At 31.3% G+C, this 22819-nt stretch overlaps 1 protein-coding gene across 1 annotated transcript in view; it reads left to right on the top strand.

Moving 5' to 3' along the window:
- Positions 1–22819, top strand: part of LOC128998668 (glutamate-gated chloride channel-like) — a 351411-nt gene that overhangs the window by 297126 nt on the left and 31466 nt on the right. Inside the window, exons 14-15 of the mRNA XM_054424900.1 lie at positions 7740–7790; positions 21727–21774. Coding sequence (XP_054280875.1) covers positions 7740–7790; positions 21727–21774 — 99 coding nt within the window. The remainder of the gene's footprint in view (positions 1–7739; positions 7791–21726; positions 21775–22819) is intronic.

The following is a 22819-nucleotide window of genomic DNA, read 5'->3' as shown; positions in this document are numbered from 1 at the left end:
TAGGAAGTTTTTTATATTGTTTTTCTTGCTTATTAATGTCTTTGTTTTAAATTATTTTAATTAATAATCTTCTAAACCAAGCTAGTGACTTAATTTTGGTTCTAAATTCAAAATTCTTTGATTATCAGATATTTTATCTAAAAATACTTTTTACATGCTGATGCAAAATGCATTAACGTTTCTTTTTTATCCCCTAACCGGTATGAAATATGTTCAGGATTGATACAGTTTCAAGAAGATTTTTCCTAGCTTATCTTTTGTTATGGCAATTGTAATAATCAAAAACTAATGTAATGACCAGAGTAGCTACTTTGCTCAGACAGTGTTTTGTAATTTCTAGCTGTTATCAATCAATATAAATATCAGTTGTTTTGTTAGGCAGTTGACTGTTCTAAATAAGTGTGTGGTTCAACATAACTGAGTTAGCATTACAGACCTTACAGTAATCAACGGAAAAATCCATCCAAAGCTTGGCATCCAATGGGAAAAAAAATTACCCTAATCTTTTGTATAAGCTGATCGTCACATTTTTAGGCCCTAAAAAAATATTTCAACCTATATTGATCAGAAAATAAGTCGTGGTAATGCTGTTCTAATTTTTTTTTTACAAATTTATAGTTCCAATATTTTAACGCAATCACCTTAATCTAAGCTCACTTAATTTTAAACAATTTCTTAACTTCATTATTGGTGATTTTTTTTGTGTTTAATTAAGTTTTTTTTATGAATAGTTTTAATTTGCCTCTTAATAATGTATCTAACACTAAATAAATTATGAGCATGATACTGGATAGATGTACAGTTATATCCATATAAATGTAGGCTATATCACCGGTGTTATCGATAACGTCTGCTCTATATTCTTGTAGTTCAAAGAAATTATTTCGATTTGTATTAGGTGTAATGTATAGATATTGACAAAAACCATTATTAAATACTTAAATCCAAAGTACAACTAAATTATTTTATTTTTCAACTACCAAAGACGGGTATACAGAGTCTAATTGAACAAATTTTTCTTGAATAATTTTTAAACCTTATTTTACCTCATGATTACAATCAAAGTACTGTTTTAATAACTTTCATTGAGATATTTGTATTTGTGTTATTAATGTAGGAGATCTGTTTAAGTTGTGGATTCAAGAACTTTGAAAGAACTCTTTGAAATAGTTTAACTTGAAGAGAGTGCATGTTAGGTGAGGATGTTTTGGATTCCAGGTTTCAGCTAAATTATCTTTCTTGCTGTCTTCATAATAAATGAGCAAGGTGTTGAGGGAAAACAATTTTCTGGAAGATAGTTTTTTCCTCTGTCAGGCCTGGATGTTGGTAAAGTTGGAAACTTCTTCAATGTATGGGGTTGTAAGAGTGCTTCTTCTCGGTTTTTGTCTGGCTTGTCTTCCTATTGAGTAGAAGAATTTATCATGAATGAAAATGAATAACACTTGAGTCATGTTTGCATGAAAATGGCAAGCACTCTCTGCATTATAGTTGATGTTGCTTCCACTGAAGGTTATATATTTTATAATTTAATTCAATGTGATATGTTTATCCATACAAACTTTCTAATGTAAGCTGTTTGAGTGCTATCAATATGTATTCTTCTTCTTAATGTGTTGAAGCTATAACTAACTGTCCAATAAAGTTCATATAATGTGTTCCTTTTTTGAATTATTGATTATTTGGGGCTGTTCAAGCTTAATCAGCTGTGGATTATAATCATTGTTGAATTATCCTCTCTGTTTTTCTTTTATTACTAATATATTGTGGCAAGGCCGTTATCTGCTTATGGAAATATACGATTTACTTCGATTATTTGCAATAAATTGGCCAATATTTGTCTAAAAAATCACTGTTGAACTGTTTGCAAAGAGTTTTCAATAATTAAATTTTGTAATGGTCAAAACCAGAAATGTCAAATCTTGAAACCAAAACTGAGACTTATAACAAACGATAGAGTCCCGAATCTCAAATCCTGAAACCCAAACGCAAAATTGTTGAGTTACCTGATTAAGAAAAAAAATACAGGTTATAATAAAATTTTTCAATGCAATCAAAACTAAAATAAATTGACTTCTGACCTTGATATAGTTACATGAATATGTGACTTATTTACTTTAAACGTAAAAAACACAATCAACACTATCATAAACATATATATTAAATAAATTGAAAGATTAAGTGGTCAATATTAGTTTTTGTTATGTATAGATATGAGACCGTACTGTACATTGTTCCAGTGATAGTATTCATATGTTCAGTTCTTTTAGATAATTTTTCCTACTAGCCTTCACATTTAATATTAAAATCAACAGCTGATCATTGTAAATCTGAAATTCCTTATATTGTAAAAATAAAGATTCCTTTCTGTTCTTCTTGTAAACATGGTTTACTATTTTTTTCTCTCTTAATATTTCATTAATACTCACAAACACTCCACATTATTTAATGGTCCTTCGATCCAAGATATTACTTAAGCTATTTGGAATTACTTTCATCCACTAAAACTCTTCATACATCAACATTTCCTCATTTTACCCATTATTTTCTGTGCCTTTGAACTCTTACCCAACCAAACTCTTATTTCCATATTGGAACTCTTAACCCTCTCATTTACACTTTGTGAATTTATGAAATTTATCTCCTCATCTTTGTAAAATGGCATCTCCAAATAGTGATTTTAAAATTGAAACTTATATTCGACTCACATATTTTATTAAAACTCGTCTCAAGAAAATAAGAAACATCGTAGATCAACTTGTTGAACAAGAAGAGTCATTAACAGTTGTGCAACAGGAAGCCTTAAAAACTCTAATGCAAGAAGCCCATAAGAAGAAAGAAGACTTTGATTCTTATTTTCATCAAATTGTAAGTACGTCAAGTGAAGATGATTTAAACATTGAAACTTTAGCTGAAGATGAGGACCAGATCAGTGAACTATTCATCCACATCACCAGCTACCTTAAGGTGGTGCTTTCAGAAATTGGTTCTTCTAACCCTTATTTGGCCAAGGTTAATTGCAGTCCAGCTCAACCTCAGAGAACAACTGCAATGAATGTAACCAACCCGAACTCATCAAGTCCAGCTTAACTTCAGAGAACCACTGCAATGAATGTAACCAACCCGAACTCATCAAGTCCAGCTCAACCTCAGAGAACCACTGCAATGAATGTAACCAAACCGAACTCATCAAGTCCAGCTCAACCTCAGAGAACCACTGCAATGAATGTAACCAAACCAAACCCATCAAGTGAGTTTCAAACCAAAGGCATCCAGCTTATACAACCTGAAAAAAACTCATCACGAGGTTGGTGGCAAACACTATGCATAAGTTTGCAAACTCGAAAATTAGAAATACCACAGTGTCAGTGACAAAACCTCAACCGATGAATACAGACACAACAGTGAGCTCAACTACATTGACAAGTGACAGTGCTACTATCCATCCTACCAACACTGCTGTCATACCAAGTGACCGTAGTGTTATAAACCCTACTGATAAAACTGTCACCCATCCTACTGACCGGGTTGCTATCCAAACGACAGACAGTGCTGCCGTTAACCCAACCCACAGTGCAACCACTACAGTAAAGACAATCAAGCAATCCAGTCAAGTGGTTATATCATCCGATGGAGCTCTGACCAATAGCTACTCTTCATCACAAACTACAGAGGAAGCGCTCATCCTCCAATCTCAACTTGTTGACAAATTACTGAAACAAGAGTGCTTTGAATTGAAGAAATGTGTTATGAACTGTCAAGACTTGTTCACTTCTGTTACTCAATCTCATCATAAAACACCAAAGTTCCTTCAAAACTCTGGTGCTCAACATTTCAAAGAGCTAGGACTTCGGTGGTCTCCAGCAACAGTTTTTAAGGTGTTTCCCAGCAAAGATGGTATAGGTTGAAAAGGAGAAGTAGAAAAATGCAAACAGCTGCTATAGCCGGCCTAAAACAAACTTTTTGTGTTAGGTAATGTGTTTTTCCTACAGTTACCTAACAATGTACATGTTCTCTCACTGATTTGAGAAAGCAAAGTGGCCAATTCGCTCATCAGTCAAACAATGTTAACATTGTCTCACTCTAATTACTTTGTCTCACTCCAGATTTGCAACGTGAAGGCACGAAATAGTGAGCGCGTAACATGCAGTCAACGTCGTATGCGCGCGAAATACGTTGGCAGCACTGGCTGTAAATCAGCTGGTCAGCTGTTGTAGCCTACTGTTGTATTTGTCACTTCGCATTAAATGTTATGTTAAAAGTTCACTTCTGTGTAAAAATAGGTTATGTTTCTTCACCAATTTATTTGTTTTATGGTAACTGTAGGAAAAGTATAATGTGCAACTCGAGTTCAAAGTACAATTGCCTCACTCGAGAAACCATTCCTCACTCGCCTACGGCTCGTGAGTAAGGATTTCTCTCGAGTGAGTCAATTGCTCACTTTTCTCACTAGTTGCACAAATAACTATTGTTATAAACTAACTGTTGAAGTGAGGACACTTCAAAGCCGGGAGTATGTTCAGTTCTTTTAGATAATTTTTCCTACTAGCCTTCACATTTAATATTAAAATCAACAGCTGATCATTGTAAATCTAAAATTCCTAATATTGTAAAAATAAAGATTCCTTTCTGTTCTTCTTGTAAACATGGTTTACTATTTTTTTCTCTCTTAATATTTCATTAACACTCACAAACACTCATAATACATATTGCATATCAAAATATAAGTTTTAATATTTGAGATTCTTCTTTGACACACCACTAATTAATTTACTACCATACTCTTTTTATTTTGTATAATTTCAATTTTTGTTTGTTGATTGACTTTTATTCATGTTTATCAAGATACAAAACTCAAGATTTGAGGACCTAGATTTTTATGTATAGAGAACATATTATTCTATCAGGGGATCAAGGAAAAACACATACTCTTAAAGGAAAGTTGGTAAAACTCACAAAAACAGATATCGTGAAGCTCCCTGTAAAGGTGCAAAATTGTCATTGGACCACCAAAGATCCAGGTTATACAGGAACATGTGTCAACTTGGCTATTTTATCAAACATTTCCCACCATGATGTCACCAGTTTAAGGTCATTTCCACTTAAAAGTGTTAGCACAATAGACGGTTTACAAAATCACTGCAGAGATAGAGGGACTGCTATTTCAGCTGATGTTTGAACTGTTGTTTTTACTATGCCTACCCTGTTGTCAAAATGAGAAACACAAGAGGGAAGGGGCTGAAGATCAACTGGTTATGTGAAAAATGAGAGAAAGGATATTGTGAAGAGCGTACTACTGGTATTGTCTACTGTACAGAATATGGGCACAAAATATGGAGCCCATGTTCTCAAGACTCTTGGTTCTTGGTTTCCAAAGTGTTACTTCAATTAGATCAACCCAAAACAGGAGGATAGATAGCTTGGTAGACATATTGTTAGAAATCTGCTTTCCCCGATAACTGTGACAAGTTATCACGATGTGAGTTGTTAAAGAATGAATCAATGCAACTCCTTCGGGAGAAAGTAAGCCTATTCTCTATAAATACTTGTACATTCTGATAATCCTTATAAGAAGTGCAAAGATAAACTTGGCTCTTTTCAAATGGGAGGTGCCAGCTAGATGCTCCTTTGACTAATCCTTCATCATAATATACATAAGTGAATAAAGCTTCACATTTGACTGTCAACCCTTTGAATAAAAATGGCCTTTAAACATTTTAAATTTAAATGAAGGTACCATCTCTTAAGCCAATTTAGTAAACCTTATCCAATATGTTCATGTTGGAATATGTTTTGTAGGTAATGTTGTCGTGAGGAAACATTTGACTGTAAAGCTTCAATTCATTGTGACGAGTAATTATTTCACTGACATATTTTAGCATATCTTAAGAACAATAAAACAATCCAAACTATGTTACTAAATAGTTCAGCCTGTTGGATGATTTCATCCTATTTATGATTTTACATCATTTTACTTAAATATAGTACCTATATAATATTTACCCAACGTGAGGTCGAAAATATTGCATTCAACTAAGTTGCTTATTTCTAAGTAAATACGTATACTTATTTAATTTGCCGATAATAATGATTGTACAAGTATTTCAGTTGTAAATATTGATGATACATATGGTCAATAATGAAACAAATTAACAAAATAGCATTAATCATAACCTTTTTGTAATTAGTATAAAAGTGTTACTTGTTATGCTAGTTTGATATGTGTTCTTGAATTAGGTTTAGTAACCTTTACAATTTAAACATTTTTTATAATTAAAAATGATTCTATAATAAAAGCGAGTAGTTTCTAGATTGTGTGTGCTACACAGAGAGACGCCAATTTGTATTGCAATTGTAATAAACACAGTTTATTATATAAATATACAAATTTGATAAAACAAAATGTTTCTCATACCCATTTAAAAATAAATTGTTGTAGTATATTATAACAACTTAGTTATAAATTTTTTAGCAACAAACACAACTTCCTAAACATTAAATATTGTGAAAACTTGTCTGCAATAGTCCCTCAAATACTAAGAATAAGAATGAGGATAACAACATTTTATTTTCTCCATCAATTTTACAATATTTACAATAGCAATTGACTATAAACACAAGTAGAAAGTTTTGTATTCACAACCACTCTAAAGAGATTCAACGTAGTTACTGTATAAAAAATATTAATTGCTAACCATTTTCAAATATTATATATTTTTGAAATGCTGTGAAAGAGTTACATATAACAAACCAAAATAGGTCTTTACTCTTTTAACACTTTTACCATGGATTAATTAAATAATTATATTTGTTATTCGAACTATCAATAACTATTAGTTCATCTATGCTTTTACTGAGTACACCATATGTATGTCCCAATAGGTTTACATAGTACAATAATTTGTAATATAGCCTATATAGTAGGACTAGTATTTGATAACCTTTCAGTGACATGTGGTCATGGGGACTAATTATCAACCCCTAAATCGATATAGAGGAAGCTTATATCAGACCATGTACAAATAATCATTCTTCAACAAAATAATAATACTTCTCAAATATAGCAGTCTTACTTTTAATTCGGTAAGTTTTGAGGTTGATTTGGCACAGCTAATTAATATCACTTTTCACCTAAAACTTGAACTGGTCTGAAAATTAACCAAAGTGGTTTCATTTTATGCTAACAATACTAAATATAAAATGTACAGTTTGAGCATACAAATTGATTCATGTCGAAAGCAAAGTATTTACACATACAGTTCATACCCCTTCCCCCATATGCCCCCCTCCTTGTCCCTTTTGTTTGTTCATACAGTTTTCATATTAGATACACTCTTATTGACCAAAATTCATGAAAAGGGTGTATTTATAGGGTGAATACAAATTTTAAAAGCTTAAAAAATTATATAAAATTTTATCTACTTACTTTATTGTGAGTTATAAATTGGAAATGTGCCAACCAATTAATTTACTGGTTCTACTACAGTAGAGTTTTATTTTTCAATGAGGTGTATCACTCAAAGTCTAATTTTTTATATTTAACCGTGAGCTCTTAATTCTTTATAGATTTTGATACTAAGTATAACATGAAAATAGCTTAAGTAAAACTGAACTAATCATTGCAAGGCCTATATAAGTTAGGCGTGGTCGGGTTGGAGGGGTTGGAGTCAGCATTAGCAGTAGACGTGTCTCGGGTGTGGTGTGAGTAGCATGGTGTGCAGGTTTGTGTATGTGTGTTGCAGCGTTTACCCGCAGTCCTGTCCCGGATAGGCCTAATATTGGCCACTCCACTGGTAAGACTTCAAACTCTCGCTTGATATTTGACTTTGCCTCTTATTTCTCTTTTGTTCCGATCGCTTTCTTGGCTGTCATGCATTTTGATTCTCTGGAAGCTTTCTTTGTTGCCTGCAGGTTTGATTGCTCGATAGAGACTGGTTCGAGGCTTGGTAGATTCCACAATTCTTACTGAGTAATTGTCAACAACGCTTTTTGAATAGAGGGACTGTGCTGATTCAGTTATTTTGAGTCTGTCAAAAAGGGCCAAAACCAATACTCATCATTACATACTGTCAAAAATCTCTTTTCTTTGAAATTTAAAAATATATCGAATCATATTTGGTAAACAATATTTTTAAATGTGTACCATAAAAATTGTACTTAAAGGTTTGGTAACCAATCATATACTGTATATTGTTTTCTTTTCATTACTTTCGTGATTGTTTAATCCATACAGAACATAATAAGCTATATTATACATTTAATGGTCATAACTAATTCAACTAACCTATAAACTAAAATGATACAACATGAAACATTCATTAGTTGATTTAAATTTATAAGGGTTCTTTATATTTCAAGGAATGAGTTTATTTAGTGCATCGCCAATAAAAATTACGTACAATTTATGTAACTATACCAAGTTTTGTCTTTCTCCTCAGCATTTTTTTTTACTAATAAACCATATAAATTACTTAATTTAATTATTTTCACACAATCATTATTTAACCACAGAAAAACATTATCTAAGTTAATAGTAAAAACTATGGTTTTGATGACTTTGTAATCATGTCAGTACCTATGTGAGTTGAGTTTAATTATTGTAATGGTACCTAACCAATAAAAAATACACGATCACTGTCTTTCTTTCTAGAATTCACTTTTGGCTTTGCGCAATACAATACATGCAGGCTTAGGGTTTGTGCAGTTGGGAGAAGTATCTTCTACAAAGAAGGAACAAAACTTATCACTTACTGGCTGGGGAAAGAAAATAAATATTAACATTTTCACTTGTATTGTACCACCACACATTGCTTTGCTTAATTCAATTCATATAATGAATCAATTTTTTTGTTCAAATCTTAATTCACACATATTCTATTCTATGACACATTTTAGATGGTTGAAAAAACTGATGAAGCTATTACTAAAATAAAAATACTTACAATAATGTCTATTGAAATCTCACTTCACCACCTACTGATTTTTGTTCAGGTTATCAGGAAACTGTGAACTTAAATAAATATTTAGGAGGAAAAATAATCCTAGTAACCGTTGATTTTTTATTATATTTAAAGTGTTCCTAACAGTGGCTATTTGGACTTCAAGAAACTTTCCCCTAAGGGAAATAGTTATGATTGAGAAGGAGAAGCACAGATAGGATTTGATTACACTCCTCAATAGTGCTAATTTGAATGTGCTCTTGGTAGAGGAATAGGCAATTGAGAAGAGAGGGAGTGCCAATAATCACTCTGTTGCCCTATTTAGACATAACTCTCACAAACATAAATACTAATCCATACAAGGCAGCAGAGTAAGCCAAAGCCCTCTTGGCTTTAAAAAATATGTTTCTCCGGGAGTTTACATAAACCTCAGTATAAAATGTTACTAAGATGACCAGTCTTTTATTTATATCCAAGAATTAGACTTTGAGTCATAACCTTTAAAATATATCTTGAAATATAACTAAATTCAGTAGAATGTACTTATAAGGGAAGATATAGTGCAATTTAGTAACCTAATAATTTATTGCTGAAATATATATTGACATTTTCAAAATGACCTAGCAGCAGAGGGATAGTTCTTACCAGAGTTACAATAATGAGATAAAAACTATGCATTTTAAATTTTGTTTTTGAAAATAATGTGCCCCTTTTAGACACGATTAGTAATGTAAAAAAGGTAAGTATGAGTAGTTACAATATGTTATACACTACGAGGAAGACAATGTAGTGGGTTTTCTTTCCTACTGTATGGTAATCCAAGATGTCACATGTATAAGAAGATATAATTACCGATGACCATCTGAGTACTGTGATAATATACACCTATTGGGTGTCAGCAGATTAGGATATTATAACAATCCACGGTTCTTAAGGTGGTTCCTCTATTTTTAGCAAATTTCCCATATAGGGAATAGCATATTACCGAAGGTCTCATAGAAAGACCTGGAGCCGGGACTCATTTATATATTCTTTTCGATGTTCACAAAGGCCAAAAACACCATCCGTTAAAATGCATATATATAATGTATATAATTGTCCTTTTGCGCGATAACTTGTCCGATATTGATGAAATTTGTTACAAACAAGTAAACATATATTACTGCAATTCTAACGAGTTTGCGAACCAGCATGATCTGACTATGGGATTAGTGTTTCATGGGGTGAAAATAATTTTTCTTATTTTTTACCTCAAAACATAAAATTTTGCAATTTATTTCTAAACCATTTTGTAGAGCTGAAATAAAACTGATAAATTTGTTTACTAAAGTATTATTTCATGTCTAACAGTTATAAATAAAATTCCTAAAACTGTAAACTAAAAATGTCCTTGTTATTTTTATGGAGAATAAATAGCTTTTGAAGTTTGCTCGTTTATGGATATATTTTGATCAAATTTGTCAAACCATTTTATACTAAGCCATTAACATTTCAATCAAAACACACTTTAATACCTTCCCTGTAGGAGCATAAATACTCATAGAACTTCATGTTATTTCAATACTGAATAAATCTGACATTTTTAAGGAAATATTTTACTGAAAATCCAAGTAGCCAATTGAAATTTCTCTTTATCTGAAGGTTTTCTGGGGCGGACAAACTTTTTCTTTTCTATCATGGTTACTAATTCATTCCATATTACTCAAAGAAAGTATTTTAATATTTGAATTAATATAGTTTTGATAAGGATAATCAATGACTTTATGGGTTTTCAGAAACCATCTGCTATGAATAAAAATGGCAATGAATATTTTTTTTATAATGATCTATAGTTTATCACGTACCAATATTTTTAAATCTCCTTGCTATTATTTTTATCCACTATTTTTATACATAATTTGTAACTGTTTGTAATCCCACAGTAGACACATAAAACAGTTTGTTATTTGGTCCATTTGTAGGGGCTTGCTGGTCATCTAATAAAATTGTATTTAAGAAGTAGAATAAATATTTAACTAAGAATAGATTAAGAATAAATTCTTTCTACATTATTTTTGATCATTATCTATAAAATGTTTGATTCAATTTGGTAATAAGATTTTGTGATAGTAATTTCTCATTGGTTCTATTTACTATATTATATTTTGTATTAGTATTAAATCAAAACTTGTATGATTTAACAGTAAAAAGAAACCATTATTTTCATCTTTCAATAATTATTTTGTTTACTTCCATTGTCTAATCATTGAACAATTTATGTTTAATGCTTGTTTTAAATGAGAATAATATAACACCATTTAAAAAAATACCCATACTTAATAAAACTAAACTATTATTTAATTGTGCAATTTCACCCATTCAGTGGATGAAGGCAAATGTAAAATGTCTTTGAAATATTACACGTTTTATAACACAATAATCAAGTCAGCAAATTTTAGTATTAAAAAAAATGATAATACTTCTATATTTGGCCTGTAAACATGTAAGTTACCAATATGCTTATGTATCATTTTGTTAACACTCTTAACCAAGAATATTTTGTAACTGAATTATAAATTGTTCACTTGAAAATGTTTAGCAGGTAAATGTAGGATCAGAGTTTTAGTAATAGATTGTATTTCTCTTTTAGTTGGATATCCATTAGGTTACACCTAACAGAATGTTTGCTCCTGTATAAAATTTTCACCATTAATTGTTTCACGATTACGTTTTGATCCTCATTTACTCATATGTGTTTATAATTGTGTTTTATGTTCTTAATTTTTCATTACATCAAAACAGATGAAATATTCTCTGCACCTCGTGGACCAACCATCGGTTATCAGTTGTTTTAAATGTTAATCTTTTTAATTTTATATTCGTCATAAATGTTTTAAATGTTTTAATGTTCTATGTTCAAACAACGTATATTCAAATAAATAATATAAATCTTTGTAACAAAATCTACTTTGTTGTAAATTGGAGTTGTGTTTTATGTTCTTATTTTTTCATTACATCAAAACAGATGAAAATATTCTCTGCACCTCGTGGACCAACCATCGGTTATGAGTTGTTTTGAATGATAATCTTTTTAATGTTATATTTGTCATAAATGTTTTAATGTCATATGTTCAATAACGCATATTCATAAATTTATAAATCTTTGTAACAGAATCTACTTTTATTTTAAATTGGCCTGTTTTTACGTTATTTTTGTTTTGCATGTATGGTGTTAATTATCCGTAATAATCACACAGTATTTTAAATTTATAAATTTTTATTACAGGGGTATTAACATGAAAAGGAGTTTTTTTTACAGTTGAAATATATTAGTACATGTATTAAATGGAAAAGTGATATTTTTATATAAAATATGCTCCATGGACATTGTTGCTCTATTGGTTCACGGCCACAGGCCGCCAACGGTTTATATCGTTGCAGGCCGCTCGAAGTGGCAACACAGTCAGTAGGGTTGTTTTGTTTGTACAGGCAGCTAATGAGGATTTGTGTACTTTTTACGAAAGCTTGGTTACCGTTATGTAAAAATATTCACTCCATTTTAAATGTACAGAAATATATTTTAAATTTATAATGTTTTATTTTAGAACATTATGTGTATTATTTTCAATCTGTCAATAAATTTAAATTCATCAATTTAAATTTAAATGAATAATACACGATTAAATAAGCTGGTGTCACCTGTCTGTTATGTTATCTTATGGGACGTCTAGCAGTACTACTTGCGACGTTGCCAATTCAACACATGCCGCGGCCTGGATTTAAAGGTGGCCGTGGTTAGCTCAAATATTTTATTAACTCTTTTGTATTATGTGTACCACACCTCAATTAGGTCAATTGCAGTTTTGAATAGAGAATTAAAAATAGTTTCAGGAACAGTTTTAAAGTGGAGAAACAATTTTACTACTGAATCATTTTTATTTATAACATTTTTTTATGTTGAACAAGATTTTTATTTTTATATGTGAATTTATAATTGAACGAAGCCACATTATTCCTTTATTGTCACCTTTTTGTCTAACTTGTACAGAAAACAAAATTGAGACTTCTTAGGTGTAAGGACCAAAAGAGGGAGAACAGGATGTTTACTGTAATGGAGATAATCTCCCTTCCCAGATGGAAGCCGTGTCATAAAAAATGACTTACTGCAACATGAATCTTTCATTAGAACTGAAGGTTTAAGTTATGTCTATTTCACCATCCTCTTGGTTTATTTGACTTCTTTGCTATTTCTACCTAAAGGATTGAATCCTAATATTATAGACTCTAGCTTTGGAATTGAGTAGTAAGACACAGTATTGACAATAAATAGTAAACAAAATTTGTTTAGTATTTAATATTTTATTTTTATTTATATTAATAATTATTAGTTTAACTTCTTTGTACAACATTAATTTTGTTCTTTATCCAAGTGAAACTTAAACCGATCAGAAAACGGACTTCCTGTGATAAGACTAAGCTATGTGAACTATATTCCATTCAATAAATCGATCTTACGATTGGAAATGTACTATCAAGACTTTAAACAAACTTTTATTTTTGTATCAATAGTTAGGTGATTGACTGGGGATCCACCAGAAAATGTGTGGCTTTTCAGTAAATTTAATATAGCATAAATGCAATTTTTCTGGTGATCAAATTTATAATAGATTTTCATAAATGGTTCTCCACACCTAATAAGATCAACAATAATAAAGTCAACTTGTTCAATATTGGTTGGATATTGATACGTGTCCATGGGTTACGAGTATAATATTGAGACAACTCTATAAATTAAAATAAATTATTTAAAAAATAATCAGGAGTTAAGAGTTAATTACATATTACCCTTCAGGGACGTAACCACGTAAAGAAACATGCAAATTAAGAGTTTTTAGAATGGTTTAATAACTGAAATCTGTAAATAAAAGGAGACTGTATTACGATTACTGCATTTATTAATAATAAAAACACTATACATTTAACATTTCGCTTAGTAGTAGTAACATATAATTTATAAACCGCCAATAGATTTTTTTAAATTTTAAGCAATAGTTATAACTCATTATTCATAATTCAATCTGTTTCAGATCTAAGCCCGATTTTAAATTATAAGTAAATTGTTCCCACTAAGACCTCTTTTATATTTTTCGGGGACCTAGTGCAGCTTTTGATATTTTTTAACTCTATACTATATAGTACAAATTGATACTGCGTACTATAATATATATATGTTCTATGCAGTACACTCATTAATCTGTATATTAAATATGCTCGCAAAAAGGTTCCGATAGGAAAAAAAATATACGGTTTGTTAAATTTTTTAAAGATGCTCCTAGTGTGATTTTTTCACATTGCATAGACATGATGGTTATCACGTTTTGTATTAGTAGACATTTGTTGTAGTAAAATGGGTTGTACTATATGATTTTTGAGTCAGGTAGTATAGTAGTGTATTGATTATCAGTTTCAAGTGATTTTCTGTGTTTCCCGACCATTTCTGTGGCCATCGTGTAAAATTGTTTTATTTCACTTTGGCCACCCATGATGTGTCCCTCTGAAGATGTGCGCCAGGTTTTAGGCTCCTGCAATTGACTGTACTAGTTGATTCTTTTAGCATTCTGCATACCACTAGAAGTACCAAACAGTTCGCCAACTCCTCATACCTGTGCCATTGTGATGGAAGCAGAAACTTATGACTGTGTGGACATTTACCATTTCATCATATATTTTACTGATACAATGGTGGTGTCAGTTATTTTATACTACGATGGCTTAGGGAAATAAAAAATACTTGTTTGCATAGAAGAACTAATTTTCATATATTACTGAATTTCTATAATGTGTTTTACAATGGAGACATTGTCATTTAATGACTTCATGTGAACAGTAGTGTTGACTGTTTTCTGTATAGTCCGACCTTTCCTACCTAACCTGGCTAGTCATGAATCAAGATGCTACTGTAAATATTTACAGGAAGTTGATTATGGATTGGTTTTGGTATTGTACAATTAGCATTACAGTTCTACCGAGCTATTTAATATCCAATACTTTGGTAAAATACTGACCCTCCTAAAGAAACAAAACAATGTTCAAATTAATTACACTCCGTATCATTTATGTTATAGAAAATGCATTCATAAATATACACTCTCCTGATGAAAATATATACACGAGTTTAACGATATTTAGTCTTTATTTTGCATTAAAAACATAGCTGGTGTTAAATCTTCCAACGGTAATGATACATTGAAAGAGGTACAACACAAACAGGACAAGGTTTAGGTTGAGGTTTAAGACAAGTAATGATGGTTTATTGTTTATTTTTCACTTAAGGCATGGGGGGCTATGAATTTGAATTATTATTTTATTGGTATGTAGTATATTAAATGAGCAATACCTAAGCTACTTTCTCCAAACATCGCATAAATCAAATTATGTTGTTGATTGAAATATGTAAAATCTAAATCCACAGTAAAATTTAAAGTTATTAATTTTGTAGTAGATTGCCTGAATGGGATGTGATTTGTGTAATGCCATGGTTGCTTCTCATTTTAGTTAATAACAAATTGAATTTAAATAATCTTAACAGTAGCGTAAATGTAAGAGATTTGCAGTAGTCATTGGCAAATTATATGGAAATTTTTCAGCTTCTGCATTTGTTATTGGTCAACTGTACAGTGTATATTTGTCAAGTAATTTTATATAGTAGTTCTGGAATGAGGAGTCCTTTAGATTGCATGTTGAATATTGTTTTCAAAAAGTTCTTTTTGCTTCGTTGTTTGAATTTTGTTATTCAAGTTAAAAATCAAATACAATTTTAACTATATTTTTATATCATTTGTAATAAATCCAAAATCTAGTTGTTATTGATTGAACCTAATATTTAATACACAAATTCCAAAACTGATATACAGGAGTGTATTTCTAATTTAATACATATGATAAATGAACAAGGTTCTTTTTTTTAATGCTTGTGTTTTTTTTTTTTTTTTTATTTTGTAAATAATATCAACCATGGGGGTTACACAAAAGTCTGGAACCCCCTAGTTAACTTTTTAACGCGTTGCAGTAGGAAAACCAAACTCTGCACATATTTACAACATAAGAAATTGCACTTTTTTTATCAAAGTTACAACTTTGCCCCAGCCCCCAAAATTGGGTATTTTAGGGGCTGCTCTAAATTGTCAAATGTAAACACCTATCATGTGACCCCTCATTTTAAAGGGTTTACCAAGAGAATTTTAATGGTGCAAACTAGAGGTCAATATCGCACCCCTAAGCAAAATGGCAGCCAAATGGCGCATTCAAATTGGGTATTTTGGGGGCTGCTCTAAATTGTCAAATGTAAACACCTATCATGTGACCCCTCATTTTAAAGGGTTTAACAAGAGAAATTGATTGGCGCAAACCAGAGGTCCTTATCGCACCCCTAATCAAAATGGAAGTAATTTTGAAATATCCCCTATTAACTTTTTTACAGGTTATAGCAGGAAAACTAAACTCAGCATACCTTATTAAAGAAACTTGAATTTACCTTTTGGTCAGTATTCAAATATAACATTTTAATACTGACCAAAAGGTAAATTCAAGTTTTTTTTAATATAACATTTTAATACTGACCAAAAGGTAAATTCAAGTTTTTTTAATAAGGTATGCTGAGTTTAGTTTTCCTGCTATAACCTGTAAAAAAGTTAATAGGGGATATTTCAAAATTACTTCCATTTTGATTAGGGGTGCGATAAGGACCTCTGGTTTGCGCCATTCAATTTCTCTTGATAAACCCTTTAAAATGAGGGGTCACATGAGGGGTGTTTACATTTGAAAATTTGGGGCTGCCCCCAAAATACCCCACTTTGAGGGCCGGGTACAAGTTCTAATTTTAAAGAAAAAGTGCATTTTTTTATGTTGTAAATGTGTGCCGAGTTTGGTTTTCCTACTGCAACGTGTTAAAAAGTTAACTGGGGGGTTCCAGACTTTTGCCTAACCCTGTATTAAAAAGGCCAAGGCTAAGGCAAAATTTAGGTTGTAGCAGGAAAGCCTTTTTATCCTACCTAACTCAAGCTTACGATGTTATGGGAATTATTTTCAAATCATGGCAAGAAAAATAATAGTATAGCAATATGAATATTGCTACATTTTTTATGTTATCAACAAATGAAGACTTGTTAGCGGAGCTTATATTATTCATAAAATTATTTTGACCACATAATAGATCTTCATATGGTCCATACTTTTTAAACATATCTACAAGGTCAGTGTTTATTGGAATATTGTTTTTGTTTTACAATATGGTATAGCTACTAAACAGGTGACATTGTCAGTCAAAATTGCATTGATAATACAAGAATCAGTAGATAGAGAAAAAAGTCATAAAGAAATAGTTATTACTGATGTTTTGGATTCCTAAAATTATGTTTGAATCTTGTATTTTTGGCTATGTAAAATATCATATTTAGACTGAACAGTTGTTAGTGTTTAAAAAATTAAGCTAGGGACAGTAATTAAGAAGAAGTAAGATTCTCTATATTTCTGATGAGAACCCCCAAGTTCAATACCATATTAAAGAACAAAATTACATTAAGCATAATTATATGTTTAGTCTAATTTTAATATCAGTATTTCTCACACAAAGCATAGGTAACAGGAATAATTCACTTTATGCAACATGGTTGTATTTTCACCATAAGCATTTCACCTAAATAAATAAATAAATCAGAAGATTTATTACACATAACAATTTTATACACATTGAATAGCTTTAATAGCAAGCAAGCTTTCTAGTTATTTAAAAACTGAATACCATCCAAATTAACTGGCACCAAGTGATAAAAACTGTGTTATTAATATTTTAGAGTAAGTATGACTTAAAAAACAAGACAGCTGTAAGGTTTGAATAGTAATTGAAAATGGGTTAAAGTGTTTACATGAACCAACACTGTGTTTACACTGTAGATAAAACCCCACAAAAATCCATGGTTTCATGTATTATTATAATTAGTATAATTATTATTATTATAATTATTAGTATAATTTCAGTCATCGAAAAAATTAAAATAATAATCCAGGATATACAACTCTAGTAAAATACAAAAATAATATGAGTTGTTGTGTGGTTTAGTTTATGTTAACCTAAAAGTATAGATACCGAATTACATTTAAGACAGGGTTTAAAGACAATTTTAGAGGTTTATAGTTAACATGTGTGCTAAATAAACGTGAGATTTATGCCCCAGAGAGTAATTAAGAGTGGTAATTCAGTCCATTTGTTGACCCCTTGATTACTCTTAACTGAGGGGCTGTTAAAACTTTGGATGTATATAAAGTCAAACATTGTATACGTTAATGAGTGCATTATTATGATCAAGTTTAATTTACAAAACCTGTTGAAAAACTTCATTTTTTAACCTTGAAAAAGCTTTTTTTTTGCAAAAAATTAAAATACCCTATTATTAAATATGTATTTATTTATATTATAAGTATTAGGTTTTATTCCTAAATTTTTAAATTCAGGCCCAAAAGGGCAAAATAACCTTGTTATGAATAGTCATTTATTTAGTCTTTTAACAACACAGTATAGTAATTGACATTGTCATTATTATTGTAAAAGATATAAGATGCAATACTTATATACATACTGTACTTAAAAAATTTGACATGAAAAATCCAAATTATAGGCTGCCCTTTATTTAACATTTAACAGGTTACCAGGGTTAAAAATATGCAAACTTAACTAACTTAAACTATAAATGACAGTGAGTCTTTCTTAAAAAATACTAATGGTTATCACTGGTGTAACAATGAACATAGAGGGAGAAAATATATAATTTCTATCGTTAAATCACAGATGTATATGTAAGGTAACAAACATATCAAAATACAGTGAACATGAAAGGTTCCACATTCATATGTTAATTAAGGAATTGAGCTGATTGGCCTCAAAAGTTCAGACAAAAATGTTGACACATTCACTTATGCTTACCATTATGAGTTTGTACTTTTAGAAGTTTAATACAAAATATGCACAATTACAATTCAGTGATGGTTATTTAACATCGGTAATTCAACTTTACTAATCATATTTTCAGTACAACAACACAGTTTCTGGTCCTGTTGAAATTTAGGTTATTATGAACATTTCTCCCTATGAATGGATAAAAATAGATAAGTACCTACGTAAGTTCCCTATACGCTAGCTTCCTTTCATTCCCCTCATTTAATCCTTCACCTTTATCAAACTTCAAACAACCCTCATTTAATTGATACCAAACAAACACCACTATGTATGGAACCTTTGTGAGATAACTTCTGTACCCTAGTAAGTACTTCTGTACCCTATGAAAAGATGGAGGTAATGAGGTAACATTTAACCAATCAAGTGCCCTTCGTGGTATGTTACTTCTTAGACAAGTATTTATCTCACTTCTGATAACAAGTTTAGTCGACAGAATTTTATGATACAATTTTTGTACGTTGATTCTTAGGACTCCCTGTGAAAGGCAATCAGTACATTATAATTACAAAGCCTAAGCTTGGAAAACAAAGTTGAAATACTCACAAGGTTGTTGGTTGCTTTTCAATATACAGGGTGAATTTTAAATGAGTTCCCCCCCTACTTTTTTCTACATTTCTTAAGATATCATCTCCGGACCACGTCAGATCATTGTTGAGTAGTAAGTACTTCATTTTGACTGGGTATAAATTTTTGGCCGCCATCTTGGATCCGCCATATTGGATACAAAGTTTTTTTTCAAATGTAAAGGTAGGGTTGTGACCCATTATTTCAAACAAGAATTTTACGCTGATTACAATGCCGCAATTATTTTTTAAAAATCTTGATCCGTTCTAAAGTTATGAGGACTTTTTATAATTTTATTTTTAGCACATTTTAACATTGTGCATTTACAAACTAAGACCATAATCTCAAAATAGTGCTAGATAAAGATAAGTATACACCACCATTCATTGTCGACTTATTTTCATTTGGTTATGACGGATGTAGTTTTTTCAGCCGCCATCTTGGATCCGCCATTTTGAAATGTGATCAATTAATTTAAATATGAAGGTGGTGTTGTGACCCATCATTTTGATCTAGTTTTTCATGCTGAACTCAATGCCGCAATCCGTTTTTCATTTGCATCTTTGGATTTTGAAATATTGAAATTTTAAATAAGAGTATTTTAATATTTCATCAAGAAAGCTTGATAACCAAAAACGGATTGCGGCATTGAGTCCAGTATAAAAAAGTAGTTCAAAATGATGGGTCACAACACCACCTTCTTATTTAATGACATTGATCATGTTTCAAAATGGCGGATCCAAGATGGCGGCTGAAAAAATTACATCCGTCATAACCAAGTGAAAATATGTCAACAATGAATGGTGGTGTATACTTATCTTTATCTAGCACTATTTTGAGATTATGGTCTTAGTTTGTTAATGCACAATGTTAAAATGGGCTAAAAATAAAGTTATAAAAATGCCTCATAACTTTAGAACGAATCAAGATTTTTAAAAACTAATTGCGGCATTGTAATCAGCGTAAAATTCTAGTTTGAAATAATGGGTCACAACCCTACCTTTACATTTGAAAAATAAACTTTGTATCCAATATGGCGGATCCAAGATGGCGGCCAAAAATGTATACCCAGTCCAAATGAAGTACTTACTACTCAACAATGATCTGACGTGGTCCGGAGATGATATCTTAAGAAATGTAGAAAAAAGTAGGGGGGGAACTCATTTAAAATTCACCCTGTATATGATAACCGTTTTGAATAAATGTGGATTTTGTAAATGATTGTCAACTGTCAAAGAGATGTTTTGAATGGTTGGAAATTACGTACTAGTATTAACGTACGTGTAAGTGATATGTAGTTGTAAATTTAAGTTTACAATCTGTTAAGATTTTCATCTCACAATACTTTTACTAATTTTTATGATTTTCATCCAGGTAACATGATATAATCAGTTTTGTATTTCTAAATTTAAATCAACAAATGTTTTGAAACCTTCAAGTTAATTTTTTCTGGGCGACTTGTACTTGTTGATGGAGAAAAGCATCTTGTGTGTCAATGTTAACCAATTGTTAAGGATAGTTAAGTAATGTTAATAGACCAATGTCAATTGAAGAATATACCAACATATGAGGAAAGGCTAATTGGCCAATAAAACCACACACACTCTTATCTCATGTTGATCACTGATTAATTTTTGTTCTCTCTTCTTTTCAGGGGGACAAGAAAGGTGAGGGGGGAGGAGCCAATGAGATAGTTACCTGTGCCAACTGTGGGCCCAATCCTTGTACCCATACCACCAACAACGGGTGTGCCACAGAGGTTAGAACCAATGTCTGTATCTGTATCCCTCCTTCTAACACTTTATCTATAACACTTTGCTTTAAAGCCACCCATTGAGATTTGGGTGCTATCTGTATTTTTTTTATAGCTACGGCAGTGCCATTTTGAATTTTAGAATCATAAACACTTTTATGGGTCCGCCCTACCTCTCCCGTTCCGTGTAAATGCAAGGGTTTGGGGGCCCCGTGTTTCCGAAGGCTACACTTAACGTAGAATCAAAGTTAGGGTGGAATTTTGAAGAAGATTAAATTATATAAAGTATGGCGATTTCAATATGTTTAATATCCTACTATAAAGCCTGAAAATCTTCTTTTAATGTAGACGAAAAACGGCAATTTCAAACTAATTAAACTTATTTAAGAATCGTTATAAAAAAATTAAACCAAGGTCGTATGGATTATTCTTTCTTTGTTCTTTAAACCACCGTTTCTAGCATGTATGGGTAATTTACAAAGGCAGGGCCCATAAACCTCTGCAAGCGCTTCTCGCGGCGCTGTTCAATGGCGCAACATAGCTACTGAAGCCCGAGCTGAGGTAGTGCGCACCCTTAAGGTAAAACTGTTCAAACCACTCCATCTTGTATAGACAAGTCAGGAATGGAAACCACCCCTTTCACACAGATGTCTGACAGGCTAACCACTAGGCTAGTAACACGCCTGGTTGAACGTTAAGCAGTTATTACTATACACATTCATCAACGTGTGAGTTGATTTTGATGAGTTGGATGCTAACTAGGATTGAAACTACTCATAAATTAAAATTGAGTTCATTTTCACAAGTTGCACTGAGAGAGAAATTACCTCCTTCTGGTTACTTTTCCCAAAAAATATTTTTCATCCTAGAATTTCAACTGTGAATTTGAAGTTGTTCAACTTGTGTTCACGTTCTATCTGAACTCCAAGACGTCAACTGAGTTCCATTACTTTTGGCAAGATATTTTAACAGGCAGCATTATAGATTGTGTCTCATAATAAGCACTCCCTCGATCTTTTCATAGTTTAGGTCAATTCTATTGGAATATTATCATTTTTATTTAATAATTACTTATTGGTGCAATTACTTGCTCAGTTTTGAAACAGAGATGGGAAAATTAAACACATGAAATTGATATGACACTCACCAGAGGGGATCCAGGCGTTTGGTTGCAAAAATAGCAATCTTATAGTCATCAACATTTCTCTAAATTTCAGCTCAGTTTGATTTACATTCCATGTTCTGAAGAGGTATAGTCAAATATCCTGAGGGCTTGTACTTGTGAGCCCAAACATGTGTAAGAATGTTCAAAATTGTCTAGTTTAAAGGGTATTATAAATTTCATAAATAAAAACTTCATCATTTCTCAACCCTAGATTTGACTCTGTAAAAATGTGTTTCCAAAGCAATCGTCTAAGGAATGTACATGTTCAAATACTATTACATATCAGAGAGACTCTATTTAATCTTTGGTGCCTACAGTAGGTACCATTATATACACTATATACCTATAGTAACTGTATACACTTAAAATAATTAGGGTAATTTAAATCTCACAGAAATTTCAAACATAGT

This window comes from Macrosteles quadrilineatus, unplaced genomic scaffold (assembly GCF_028750875.1).
Source record: "Macrosteles quadrilineatus isolate MER2022 unplaced genomic scaffold, UCM_ALF_1.0 Scaffold_7__1_contigs__length_78375512, whole genome shotgun sequence".
Lineage (NCBI taxonomy): Eukaryota > Metazoa > Arthropoda > Insecta > Hemiptera > Cicadellidae > Macrosteles > Macrosteles quadrilineatus.
This window is presented reverse-complemented; position numbering and strand designations above follow the sequence as displayed.